General features: G+C 33.2%; 1 protein-coding gene and 1 non-coding gene across 3 annotated transcripts; one reads left to right on the top strand and one right to left on the bottom strand.

Annotated features, from left to right (window-relative positions):
• Positions 1-663: 663 nt before the first annotated feature.
• TRNAF-GAA (transfer RNA phenylalanine (anticodon GAA)) lies at positions 664-736 on the bottom strand. The gene has a single exon. It is a non-coding gene; the product is annotated as a tRNA-Phe (tRNA).
• Positions 737-827: 91 nt separating this feature from the next.
• On the top strand, positions 828-10,034 carry LOC100779864 (protein SUPPRESSOR OF GENE SILENCING 3). Of its 2 annotated transcripts, XM_014763369.3 has the most exons (4): positions 828-1,633; positions 5,365-5,672; positions 6,358-6,392; positions 9,360-10,034. In XM_014763369.3, the coding sequence occupies exons 1-4, from the start codon at positions 915-917 to the stop codon at positions 9,420-9,422; spliced, it is 1,125 nt and encodes a 374-aa protein (XP_014618855.1). In that variant the 5' UTR covers positions 828-914; the 3' UTR covers positions 9,423-10,034. The 2 variants fall into 2 exon arrangements, with proteins under 2 accessions (XP_014618855.1, XP_003535649.1); XM_003535601.5 differs by lacking the exon at positions 6,358-6,392 and having other exon boundaries at positions 830-1,633.
• Positions 10,035-14,850: the final 4,816 nt, after the last annotated feature.

The following is a 14,850-nucleotide window of genomic DNA, read 5'->3' as shown; positions in this document are numbered from 1 at the left end:
ATAGTTTTTCCTAGTGTTTTTTTATGTACATTTTTAAAATAAAAAAAAGTGGAATTACATTCTTGGTTTTTTTGTTGGGACCCATGTTATGTCTTCAGAATGGAAATTTTTATTAGTGCTCCAGAAACATGTGCTCTCTCCCCCTTGGAGAGTAGTTAAATTAGTTTAACATTTAACTTAAACAATTATTTGAGTAAAATTGAGCTCTGGCAAGAGAATTTATTTTATTGGCTTATAACTTTCCTTTTTTCTTCTGTAAAAAAAAAAAAAGAAGCTCTCCTTTTTTCTTTGTAAATATTGCTTTGTCTAACATTTGAACTTATGAAAACTGTTAGCTTATTATTTTTATCATCACTGTTTTATTGAAATTTCTCTTTTATCCTTATGTTAAAAAACTCCACTCGTTTCCGCGTTTCCCACTCATCAAATATTATTTTTATATCATATAAATATATTTATATCATCTAATTTTATTTAATAATTATTTAAAAAGGATAACAATAAAAAATATTATGTTAATTTTAAGATGGTAATTTGTTTAAAATAAATTAAAATATGAAGTAATGATTATTTTAAAGTATATAATTATCAAATTAAAGTTATAACTAAGTAATTAAATGTTTTTTTTATGTAAATAAGAAAAAATTATTAAATATATATATTTGCGGTGAACGTGGATCGAACACGTGACCTTCAGATCTTCAGTCTGACGCTCTCCCAACTGAGCTATCCCCGCATGTTTATTTTTAGTATATAATTTTATTTTTAAAAACTTAATTAGTTTCTTTTTCTTCCAATTTTTTCAAAAGGAAACTAAGTTTGTAAAAGCTTACAAATGAAAGGGAAACAGTAGTAAAGCAGAAGAAGCACAGAAGACCCCGCGGGGAAATCAAGGAAAGATCCCACACCGCAGGATGGCCGGCGGCAACCATCCCAAGTCTTCCCATCACAACAAACCTCCCCCCTCCGCCTCCCACCGCAAATCTCGCTGGGAACCCAATTCCTCCTCCGCCAATTCCCCAGCCGATCCCAAATCAAAATCATCTACCGCCCCTTCCCCCAAACCCAAATCTAACACAAACCCTAACCCTAGCCCCAAACACCTCCCCTTCCCCTTCCCGGACCCCGCCCCTCTGGGCCCTCCCCCTCCTCCCGCCTACGGCTTCCACATGCTTGAACGCCGCACCATCGTCCTCGCCGACGGTAGCGTTCGCTCCTACTTCGCCCTCCCTCCTGATTACCAAGACTTCGCCCCCCGCCCTCTCGACCTCCCTCCCCGCTTCTGCCTCCCCGACTACTCATACACCGCCGCCGCCGCCAAGCGAAAATACGGTGATGATGACGGCGGTCCCAGGGATGACCTCGCCAGGCAGAGGGAGCAGCTTCTCCGTAACGCCAATGGCATTTCCAGGGAGCAGTTCTCTGCGGGCCCCAGTGACTTGAGGCCCTCCAAGCACTCCAGGCTCGATGGGTTGTCGAATTCTACGAGACACTCGCAGGTGGATCAGGACGCGTTGAAGAAATCCTTTTGTAACTTTTCGAAGCTCATTAACGAGAATGTCTCGCAGAAGAGGACTTGCTTGGAAGATGGCAAGCAGGGGCGCCTTCATTGTCTTGCTTGTGGCACTGGCAGGTTTGCTGCAATTAGGATGATTACCATTGTTTCTTCCAAGTTTGTTTGTTTGTTTGTTTGCTTTCAGTTTATTTATCTATAACCTTAAAAGCAAGGTAGTAGTTGAATGGCTCGAGGGTGTTGTGCGGTTTTGGTAGCTTCAGGCGAGATGCACTTAAAAATTAGATGAATATTTTTGCGATATTTTTCCATATAGGTTAAACTATTCAAGCATAGCGTAAGTCAAAATGAGTAGCACAATTTAGGTAACTCAGCTTCTTGCTGCTTTTTTTTTTGTTTAATGTTTTTGTATCGGGATCGAACCCAGTCCGTGTGACTGACTACTAGTTATGTTGTAACATTTTGGAGGCATTAAAGGTGTGCCTTGCCTGAACCAAAGTGTCTAGAGTCTTGGCCAGCTAGACCTCTTGTGCCTCCTTTGTGAGAAAATATCATTTCTCAGTCTAGCTGGAATTAGTATGACAGCAGTTCATTTCTTGTAATATAGCTAGCTGATTGTAAATCAGTTACAACTGGTGACTGTCAGATTAGATTCTAGATAGGCTCTATATCTCCTGTACTATAAATATCTGTTGCAAGCTTAATCTTTGTAGGTTCAGTTATTTTCTTATTTTTAATATACAGTAGGTTACTAGGTTTTCCAAATTCTCTCTAAGTTTTCTCGATATTCAACATCCTTTGACTATGTCTTTAGCTTAGGTATACAAGGACAATGTTACCAGTGGTGGATAGTGGAATATGGCAGAAGGCCAACATTTGACCATTGCCGCCTATGGTGCCACCATAGCAGGCCTCTATTAACAAATTGCCTATGGTGGTTGGCAAAAAATCTGCTATGCCATTCTTCCATGGTGCCCATGGTGCCGCCATTTAACAACAAGGAGACAAAGGAAGTATTTAGAATCTTTGTGATAAATCTAAATTCTTAAGAAATGAAGTGTGTGCCTTTAGTTTTAGAAGATGGATCTTCCTGTCTTGTAAACTTGTGCAGCTCAGTTGAGTAATTTATTTCAGGTTGACAACACTTACCACTTAGCTTTGTCTGGAGCTTAGGTTTTTAGATAATGTTAGGTTCCTGGTCCTAATGTTGTTTCTTCCCATTGTAGCATATCACTTCTGTTTTGTTAACTACGGTTACCAACCCTCACAAAATCTAACAGCAATAGCATGTATTCAGTTATTCACAAACCTAGCAAACTTGTTCCTTGAAACAGGCTGTCTAATTCAGTTCTATGCTTATAGTTGACTGCTTATAATATAATTTAGTCATCAAGCATCTGATGTCATGCTTGTGTGTAGTAAGAGTTATCACTCTAGTCCATAGAAGTCTTGACTGATTTGGTGATCACCAATGAAATTTATACTTTACAGTACTGGAAACTAGTTTTGTAAAAAAGTTTTGCATATGTGATTTCATTTGGTCTGGTCAGGAAAAGTCATAGAAGGATTCTTTGTTGAGGTATAATTGGATGATAGTGAACAGTGATGTAGTAAGCCCTTGAAGTTTCTCTACCTGTAGTTATGTTGTTCATTTCTGTTGTTTATATGGAGCCATTTCCATATGTATCCATATTGAACTGGCTAGTTTATCTGCTGAACTTGTATATTTCTGCTGTTGCTATAGTTTGTTAGAAATAGTGGGAAATGGTATTGGTGGACCCATTGTAGTAATTATGAAGTGAGTTGATGATTCTTTAGGATTTGATGAATTGAGAAACTTAATACTTTCATCAGATACACTTATAATATCACAGTTGCTTAACTCATAATTTCTATGCAGCTGTGATGATCTTTCTTTGATTTCTGTTTTGTTGACTGGCTAGTGTCTTGTTCTCATCTTTTGAAGCTATTTTGTTGCCATATAAGTGATATAACATGGCTAGAGCTCTTATGTTTTCTAATATGGCATTGCCACATTGGCAACACTTCTGCTTTAGTTGGGTTATATTAGTAACAAGTTTATAGCTCTTTATGCCTTTTATTATGGAAAAACTTTTGCTTTCATTTTTCTTAAATTATAGTGTTACTTGATTTAGATGGTGGGCCTTGGAGCAACGTTAAGGTTGCTGCTTTTAGCATATCTGGATATGCGTCCGTTGGGGCTGGGGTTGGATGCATGTCCTCTTGATGTGCCATGAACTAGGTTCTGCATTAATTTTAACATTTGACGTGAATTTGTTGGTAAGTGTGGGATATAAACGCAGAACCAAACACACACTTTATGACCTGGGGTTTAGAGGTCATAGGTTCAAATTGTGGGTACAGCCACTCTGTTTGCCCAGGGGGTGTGGTAAGGCTGCGTATATCTACCCTCCCTAGATCCCACTTGATGGCAGCCTTGTGTTGGTTTGCCTTTTTTTCCCCTCCCTTTTATCTAATGTTGCTTGATTTATGAAATGGATGACATTGTCATCAATTTCTTTGTAATTATTCTAATCTATGAAGGCAATATAGGCTTCCCTGTTCTATAGTCTTTTGTATATTTTGAACATGAGGTGCAGTTTCGAGTATGGTTATGTTGGTTACTCCCTACGTTCCTATTTATAAGACCAAGTTTAAAATGTTATTTGTTCCTTTTTATAAGACCCGATCTATAATATCTATTGAATTAATTATTTTTATACTAGAATACCCCTTATTAAAAGGAGAGAGAATGTATTGGCAAACAATTAGAAGAGAGAGAGAGCAGAATTCATGACAAGGATAATTTTGGAAAGAGTTATAAATTTAAGACAAATTTATTGCTATCAACTAAATTAGCCACTTTTCTTTGAATGAATTAGGTAATTGGATCTTATAAATAGGAACAGAGGGAGTATCATTTATAACAACCAAGGCTATTTTGCTGTTTGTTGCAAAATAAATTTAGGAACATGGCATTCTCTGAGGGTCATAGAGCTGCTCTTGATGAAGTAGATTGTTCTTAAATACATAATGAGCTTCATCCATCTCTGGCCTTTTGTGGAACCTTAGAACCATGCTTATTCGTTATACAATTTTTTCCTTGCTTCTCTAAAGTTGATTTTATACTTTTTCTTGTATGATTTTAGTGCTTATCTGTCCCTTTTCACTGGAACTTAGCTTTATGAGTCCCAGGTTATGCCTGTCAGTTCCCTATATTATTTTGCTTCTGAAGTTGAGTTTCAGCATCATGTGTGGCCTGAACTCTGATGTCTTTGCCAATAATTGAAATCTTTTGAGAACAGAAACTTTGGTTTGGTGAGAACAATTTTGTACTGATTAGTTGTCCTTCTGTCTCTCTTTAGAGAGAGCTTTATTTGTTTCATTGGAGTTTGAGTATCTGTTTGCCTGTTTAATAGTTGCTGATATATGTTATGCCCTTGCAACTCATGATTTGGGACTGACTTCATGCATGGAAGTTTTTTTTCCATTTTCAGTCATGCAATTTAAAGGTGCATGTGTACATTGGTCAATTTGTCTTTGAAAATTTTGGCATCTGCAACTGTTTAGTACCAAACTATGTCATCGTGCTGATTATAACTTTTCAGAGGTGGTGCTTCTCCACTTTTTCAGTTTTTCTTTAGTAGTTGCTTGGTGCTTTGATGTACTTTAGGATGCAGGTTCTGTGTGACTTAGTTCAAAAGAAGATGTTTGGTTTTAAATTTAAATGAAAGGAAGCGAATATGTGCTTTTACTTTGCCTTTTCTGTGTACTTACAGGGTGAAAACCTAAAATCTATTCTTCAATGCCCTTGATATGCCAACTTTCAGGTCTGCAAAAGATTTTCCAGATATGCATGCTCTCATTATGCACACATACAACCCAGATAATGCTGATTCACGTGTTGATCATTTGGGATTACACAAAGCTCTGTGTGTCTTAATGGGTTGGAACTACTCAAAGCCTCCTGATAACTCAAAGGCATATCAGTTTTTACCTGCTGATGAAGCAGCAGCAAATCAGGATGATCTGATCATGTGGCCACCTTTGGTGATCATTCATAACACAAATACCGGAAAAAATAGAGATGGTCGTATGGAGGGTTTGGGAAACAAAACAATGGATAATAAAATTAGAGGTATAAAGTGACCCTCCATTCTCTATCATCTTCTATATGATGTCTCTCTTTATGGTCTTAATGAGCTCAGGAAAATATTTCTTGCATGCATGCTGAGTCGGCCTTTTAGAGCAGTTTCAGTGGGAAACATGTAGTAGTCAGTTACCATTCCGGCTTTCCCAATATTTCTTAGTTGGCCAACCTCCCTCTGCTTTAGGCTGCTGTTTAATGGAATACTCTCGTGGCATTATCTCTTCAAAGATAATGAGATGAAAAGTCATTTTGATTTTATAGGATTTCCCATTAACATCAAATTAGAAGCTGGGACATTAGAGACTCATCCATAATTTGAAATACAATTTTTTATTTTATAGGACTTTCCATTAACATCGAAGTGTTCTTGGAGTTGATTCTTCTGTCAAGATTGCTCTTTGCGTTTTTTGTTTTAATCTTGAACAGAAATAAGTCCTGTCTTATATATTTTCATGGTAGGTTCTTGCTCTGATTTGGCTATTTAGTTACAAAATTTATATTTATCAAAAGCTTTGTTATTTCTAATTTGTTTGACCTTTTCATTTCATTAGTCATTTAGCCGTTACTTCTCTTTTATGTCACGATTTGACATATGTAGTTGATATAGAATAAAATAATATAAAGCAGTTTTGTTGAAGCTGTTAACTTATATTATCTCTATTTATTTGTTTAGGTCTTCAAAATACCGAGTATTGCTGTAACTTTTTGGTATGTAAAAAATAGCTTTTGATATGTAGTTATTAGCTCTCAATGACTGAGGTTGATTCTCTCTAAACATCTAGATTCATTTGCATTATAGCTTTGACAAGATTATGACAAATGATTGGCCACTTTCTATTTTAAGTTTCATTCTACTTTGCTCTTCTGGATTTACTTGTATTATGTTTTTCAGAATTTTTTGTCATAATACATCAATGCTTGAGTCGAATAGATGGGTTAGGATTATTGGATGGTTTTCATCAATTTACATATTTAATATTTTTAAATTTCCTTGTAGTGAATCTGCATACTATTTGTATTTTATTGCATTTTTGGATTGATTTTGGGTTGATTGGATACAATTGCCACACTAACTCTTTAAGTATAGCTCCCTAAGGATTCAGCTTCTCAGTAATCAATACAGATCACTCTTGATTTAGAGTGAAACTAGAATGCATTGGATAGATGCTTGATACTCATAAGCAGGAGTCACATCTCAGATGGTGAAAATTGTGTTGATGTTAAGTGATGAGTGTGTGTCTGTTTGTGCTAGTAACTTTACTTGGGGGGTTACTTGTCATTCCTCCACATGGTGCTTAGATATATGTAATAGCCATCTTATTTTTGAGACAGTTAAATCGAAAATTTATATACAAGTTTTTTCCTTTCTTCTTTTCCCCAAGATTTACCATTCCATTGATTCAATACTAATAGTGACCATTCTATTCCTTTCCATTGCACTTGATGGTGACTGTTGCATTCCTTTTGTTTACACTTTGCTTCTTCCTATCGAATGAACTGCTAAACATTGGCCCCGATTCATTATTAGTGTGGTCAGTTACCTGTTCTGGGCCACTAAAACTTCCCTTCCACTCCACCCCATGATTGTTGATCTTTTAAGAAGAATTGTGAGCACTGTAGTAAGAGTTGGTAATGGGATGAGTATTTCTTTGCTTACCTCTTGTAATTACATACTGAATTATGAGAACTGGAAAACAATGGTGAGTAGCTCAAAACTGGGTTTTGATACCATCATTAACAAAAAAATTATGGAATTGTTCAAAGCAGTAACTGGTTCAAGGATATAAGCCAAAAAATAGAGAATAAAAGAGAGATTGGTCTTTGGATTTGAGGAATTTCTTTAATTTCATTTTGCCTGTAGAAGGTTTATTAATTTGGGTTAGTTGAGTAAGCTTACTTTCTGGAAGCCCAGCATGTTGACCCTTCCTAAACGTGTCCATTGTGTGGAACATTATTTAGACTGTATATGTGACCTGAACAGAATCACGTCCTCACAACCCTTTGCGCCCCTTTATAATTTGATTTATTGGATGATTCTTCTGTTTATTTTTAATTTCCTTTGACTAGCTTTTAAGTTGTTTTCCTGGTAGATAGATGGAGATGTTCATGAATAGATCTTTCTACCTAGATTGCATAGTTTCTAGGGGATATTTATTTGTTACCTGTGCGTTTATGCACACCTACTTCTACTTGTGTTCATATCTCAATGGCAGTTGATTCTACAACCAAGAACGAAAGATGTGAATGTTATTATGGGGCGACTCTTCATTTTGTGCCTAACTTTTCCTGATGTTATTCTAGTTGTTGCTTAACTAGGTTCTTCTTCATTTGATTTGACACCTAGCACTGAGGTTATATGTTTGTTTTGAGATGAATTGTGTCTGTGGATATATGAACCTGTCCATTTATACATGTAACTATGCATGCATTTAGCTGTGTATTTATGCTCATGCATATACATATATTTAATGATGGTAGGTTGGAGATCAAGAAAATGGTTTTGGTGAATGTTATTGTGGGATGGCTCTTCATTTTTTATGTAGAATTTCTGGAGTTTGGACATTATTGCAGTTTATGCTTAACTATGTTGTTTTTGCATCAAGCACCAAGGGTGTTTATTTTGAGATGGAGAATATTAAGTTGTGTATGTGCATATCTTTCTTACCTGTCCATTTATGCATAGCCACATGTAGCTGATCATTTATGCAGATGCATGTGTTATTTTATCGATATATGGAACAATCAAGAAAGTTATTAACATTATTGTGAGGATTGTTAGTTTTGTGAAAATAATTACCATACATTATTCTAGTTGATGCTTAACTGTATTGTTTCAGCACTTAGTGGTGATAATATATATTTTGAGATCATGAATTTTGAATAATATTTGTAGCTTATTAGCATTTTTAACTAGTTGAGGTAATGCTACTGTCTTGATCGCAAAATGGAGTTGATTTGATCTATAGGTTTCCTGACCCGGTTTCTGTTTTTAATTTTTGTGAATTATGTTGTGCTTGTCAAGTGTTTCGATACCTAAATGTCATGCAAATTGAATTTTCAGCCAGCCAGGCCTTGCTTTATTAGATAATATTCTACCTTTCCTTAAATCTCAATGAGTTCGTTCGTTTAATCTTTCTTCATGAATCTTGATTGTTGTCTTACTGCAAGTGCTTAGCTGGTTACTTTGTTATACTAAGTAGTCTATAAGCTAATTCAGTTTAGACCTGCTTTTGGTTTTAATCATATTATATTAGATTAGACATTTATCTGTTTATTTCTAATCAAATAAACCATCTAATACTGATGGATAGAAATTCAGATGACACAGAAAAATCTATCTCCAATATTTCCCATTTTTAAGCACCTTCCTTATAGTCCATTTCGCTTGCTCATGCTGTCTAGTCTCTTGATTTAGATAGTTTGGTTACTGTTCTGCCCTTTGTTTTTTTCTCCTCTTCTACTTCCACTGGATTGCACTCCTTGTAGTTTTCCTTGACAAACAGCATTTTGTTGGGCTCAGAATCTCCTATGTAAATTACTTGGCCAATGTGCCTTTTATGGCAACATTTATGCAACGCAACTCCTTTTTAGGAAGCATTACCAAAATCTTAAGTTTTTTCCAATCATCCACTCATATCTGATGATAGTGAGATTTTGACAATATCTTTTTTCCAGAGCTTGGATTTGTTGGTGGCAAATCAAAGTCATTATATGGAAGAGATGGTCATTTGGGCATAACACTGGTTAAATTTGCTGGGGACGAATCAGGCTTTAAGGAGGCCATTCGACTTGCTGAACACTTTGAGAAGGAAAACCATGGACGTAAGGATTGGGCCCATGTGCAGTCACAAACATTAGGAAAGGATGATGAGAATAATGCAAACCTTGTGAAGGTGGATGAGAAAAAAGGAGATAAAAGGAGGGTCTTGTACGGCTATCTTGGGACTGCTTTTGATCTTGACAAAGTTGATTTTGACACAAGGAAGAAGGCTGTCATAGAGAGCAGGAGAGAATACAAACCACCCATGTAGTTTTTGGACTATACATGGGAATGGTTATGTAAAATGGAATACATGGAAAGTCTTTCCAGTTGCATTATAGTCCCGATTCCTGAAGATGATAAAAGCTTTTATGTATTGTGCTGACAGTTTCATGTACAATAGGAGACATCGTTGCCATCATTTTTATTTTAATTCACATAATTTGTGCTGAATTTTCCTGCCACAGTAATAGTTAGGCACATTAAGAAGATTTGTTTGTCTTGCCACGATCTGAAAACCTGGAACGCACTACTCAGTTAAAGTCAATGACTGGAATCTAAAGTCTTGATCTTGTCCTCGCTTTTCCCCATGTTGGCTGGGAACTGTTTGTTTACAGTTTAGATTTTTTTTAATTGCAATGGTGGGGCATGGAAATTTGTACACATGATTTGCTGCCAACTCTGTAAATCCCTCATTAGTAGCCCTCCCAGTTGATTGTTTGCAAGTCAGTTTAATTGATTGATGAAAGCCTCTATTCACTGCAAATTCCTAGTTGATTATTTGTTTACTCTATTTTTTTTTTCTTTCTTTGGCTCTTTGAATTTTTGGAAAAGGCAGCGAGTAGAAGGCTTGGTGATGATATAGAAATATAAATGATACTTGTACTGTAGTCTTGCGTTCTAAACTTATACTGAAGTTTAAATGAAACTTTTTATGGTGGAGTTAATGGATTCATAGCAACAATCACTGCTTAGTGATTGTATTCCAGCTTACTTAAGTTAAAGGCACCACCAATGCATGTTGTTTTTATATTTCTCTGCACATTCAAGTGGTGTGCAGAATTTTTTGTTTTTTTTTTTTTATCGTAGAATAAGTGGATTCTATTGGAGTTTGGGTTATAGATCTTGCTGTCTGTACAACGGCGAGAGTAGTGTTTATTATATAAATAACTGCAGATGATATACTCTAGCTAGTTAGTTACAAGATTTGCTGGCAGAGGTAGTGTTTTAATTTTTGTTGGTGCATAAGGTAGTCAGGAATATGTTCCTTTTAAGTGATATCGTTTCTAAATGGGTAATAAGTATTTATCTTTGATTTAATTTAGTGTATTATAATTATGTTAAAAATTTAATGTTTAAGACATCTTCACTCAAAAGATGAGTTCTCATTAGAACACTTTTTATTAATAGATAATATTATTGGTTAGGATATTATTGACTTATATAGGATGTCAAAGGACGAGGTTTGATTACTTTTAAGGACTTTTTATTCTTGGGAGGTTATTCAGCAATCAGTATTCAGACACACAAACGTGTTTGGAGTGGATCATTTATTATGCTCAATTGTTTATTTCGTTAAAATGGTGCTTAGTTGAGGGGAAATATTTGGGTAATTGGAGATACATTATTCAATCGTGTTTCTGTAATGAGTTTTTATATAATAATATTATATAGGTATGATTTTTAAGGTGTGTTATTGTTAAAGTCATTAAACTTCGTACATGTGACAATTTGTGAGTAGATGATATACACTATAAGGGCATATGCTATTTGCATTAATTCTGTCTTAGCTTGACATGTGACTTCAAATATACGAGTTAGTATTCACTGTCAAAACAAATTTGATATTTACATACGTTTGCCATGGAAGGTGGTGAAAGCATCTGTGGGTTTTTATGAGAAGGAAAGCATGTGGTTAAGCAGTAGTGAATTGGTGAATAGTGTTTAAGTGTGCTTAAATTTCCTGGATGCTGTATGTTGTATGCTGATTTGTGTTCTTGCGAAAGTTTCACATTTTCTTTCATTAATACCATTCCATTTTCTTTAAATTCCAATCCCTGAACTTATTATTATATTATTTTACTTAATATTTCCAGTTTATTGCGGAGTTTTTCTTCTTGGCTCGTGTTTCTCTTCTTTTTTTGTTACCTTGTATGTCTATCCATTATCCATTGAAATAAAGAAAAAAAATGATATTTCTTTATCTTCTTTTTTCTTACTTTGTTTCTTCTTATTTACACATTCAAATATAGGCTAAAAAAATTAAAATTTAAAGAAAAATAGTTTGTTGTTTTTATTTTTCTCGTAAGATAAAATACAAGAGTTTTAATGTGCATATTGCATATACGATGGTGTAAATTTTTTTTATATTGTTAATCAATTAAAAAGTATTTTAATAAAAAATTAACAAATGTGTATTGATTAGTCAGATGTGCCTTTTTTTAATTTGGTTACACAATATAACATTTAATGGTACACTGGTTAGTTTTCGTCAGTCACTATTAAAATTCTCGTCGAAATCAGATCAACATATTATTTTCTTTTTTTAAACAGTTAAATTTGTGTCACACTAAAGATTTTAGCCTCTCGTCGTTTCAATAATTTTTTTCCCACTCTTTAGTCTAGAAACCTAATTAGGCCTAGTAATGCCTGAAAACTCATCTATTCTTTTATTTATTTTTTATTCTGTGGTTAATGAATGCAAAAAATAAGTTGTTTTTCCAGAAAAATAAACAAGATCCTTTGCATGAAATTTTGTTTATAATTGCAGGTATATATGAAATAATCATTGTAAAGTTTCTTTGTTATACTTGTATTTTCTGCGTTAGCACGATTTTTTAAAATATAATTTTATATTTTTTAAAATATTTTTTGGAGGTACATGTTAAGTCTAAGCCTAGAAATTAAATTGACCTTTTCCTAGATGTTTTTTTTTTTAAATATCAAAGCAAGGACAATGAACATACTTTAATACTGACTCAACTTCTTTTATATATATATATATATATATATATATATATATATATATATATATATATATATATATATATATATATAATTTAAACATATGATCCCGTGTCCATCAATTCATTATCTTCTATATACATTTATTTATTTCGTGAATGATCAAATCACGTTAACATAAAGGAATTTATTTTTGTAATAGATAATAAAATAAGTGGTTGAAATATACTAATACATGATGGAATTTTAAAATTGACATAGATGTGATGATAGATGGAAGTTGAAGAGGAATATCTTCTTTGGTGAATTATACCTTATCCTAACACGCATTTGTACGCATGCATGTGTCTTTCTGCGATGGCAGGTACTGTACCCTCCACTCCACCCAAAGGCAATGTTTTTTGTTTTTAACCGTTTGAATTTAGATTTAGATTACCTCCTTCCTTCCTTCCTTCCTTCTCTTTTATTTACTTTTTCTGACTCTTCCCATGTGGAGCTCAGCACTCTTGTCCCACCCCACACATTCTCTCTTCGATTTCTGGGAAAGTTCCTTCTCCGTACCAAATATACAACTAATATAGTATAGTATCTATTTAACATTCTCGCATACGCAACAAAACATATTCTAATCTTATAGTATTTTATCATGTTACTGTGTTAGTAATAATGTTTCCTAGGACACTGTCACACAAGTAGGCTGTAGCATATATACATTCCTTTGGAAGAAAAATAAATAAATTATAAAAATGTTTCAGAACTCATTCTGTGTATAATAACATTATTGCTTGTAAAAAAAGTTATCGTTTAGTTATGATAAATTTTACCTTATTTCTATGTTTTTATAGCCTAATTTTATCACATGTATTCATAATAACAATGTAATTAACACATTTAATTTATTATTTAGTTAGTTATCTCTCTCAATTATAACTATCTTTTTTTTAAAAAATAAATTATAAAGTGGTATTTATCTATATTATATTCTTATTTACACTGATAATAAAATAATAGGTAAAGAAAGTATAATATTTTTTAGATAAAAGATGAAGGTATGAATGAGAGAGAAAATTTAATTACATCAATCCTTATATTTATACACATTAGTTGCTGTCCGTCGGATTGAATTAATTACGCAATTTTAAAAAAAATTAAACTAAATTAGTTAAGTTGCTTTAGTTTAATTCACTTTGTGTTCATCTTCGAGTTGAGTAAAAAAACTAATAAAACCTTATTACTTTGTGTTTAGATATCATTTCATAATTTGAAATTTGATGACCATTACGTGAATCAACCTAAAACCTTCTCTCTCTGTTTATAGTTTGTGCTGTAGATATACGAGGAATATAATGTCATTTCAATTAAAATAAATACATTTTGTTTGAATCAATCAACTCAACTCATTTTATTTTTTAAATTTAATTTCTTATTTTTGGTTCGTGTATTATAAAAATTATTTTTAGTTTAAAATTATGATTATCAAAATAAAAAAAATTCAATTTAACTTTCTAATTTAATAAACAAATAAAATATATGCTGATTTAATGTAAGAGTTTGGACATTTGTGCACAAAAATGTTAGGTAGGGCCGTAGGAGTTGATGCAGTTAATATGACGCAGACTTAGATAATGTCTGACTTAATTCATTTTTAGATTCTTGTATTTTTAAAAAAGGAAAAATATACCAAACAGTATATTAAAAAATTCATAAAAATAAAATAAAAATAAAACCTTTAAAATAGAGATTTTATAAAATTGAATTCGAAGAGCTTCCGCTTTTATAAAACAAAAAAAGTAAGGATAAATATTCTGTTTAACAGGGCATTGTCAGAAAATATCATTAAAAGTATTCTTTCAGAAAATTATCAGAGTTATTGTATATTCGTAGTTTTTTTTATTGAAAAAAATAATGATGAAGGTACACTTGGAAAATAATAATAAATTAATGATGAGAAAAATAAATATGAAATAATTATTAATGTTTAAATGGACTAATTTTATGGCTGAACTGTTTGTTAATTTTTTTATAAAAGTATTTATATCAGAACCATTATTCTCGCACAGGAAGAAAACATTAAACTGAACGTATGCTCGAGTAGGCCAATACAAGTCATTGGCTTGGTAGTTGGCACTATATTGTGCATTGCTGTGATTATAATTGATATATTTATTATAATTAATACTGCACATAGTTAAACTGTGAATGCGATTGGAGTTTCAAATTAGAGACAATGACACAGGGGAGTGATGTGGAAAAATATTTGAAAGGAGAATTTGTTATTTATAATAATTATATAAAATTGTCTTTTTATAGAAAAGAATACACATGATCTCATGTAAAAATAAAATAAAAACATAGCATATAAAAATTAGGGAAAATTTTGTTTGTTAAATATATTTTAAAAGTTATGTAATAAATTAATGGAAACTAATATGAAGCTGGCCT

The sequence above is a fragment of the Glycine max genome, chromosome 10, assembly GCF_000004515.6.
Source record: "Glycine max cultivar Williams 82 chromosome 10, Glycine_max_v4.0, whole genome shotgun sequence".
NCBI classification, from domain to species: domain Eukaryota; kingdom Viridiplantae; phylum Streptophyta; class Magnoliopsida; order Fabales; family Fabaceae; genus Glycine; species Glycine max.
This window is presented reverse-complemented; position numbering and strand designations above follow the sequence as displayed.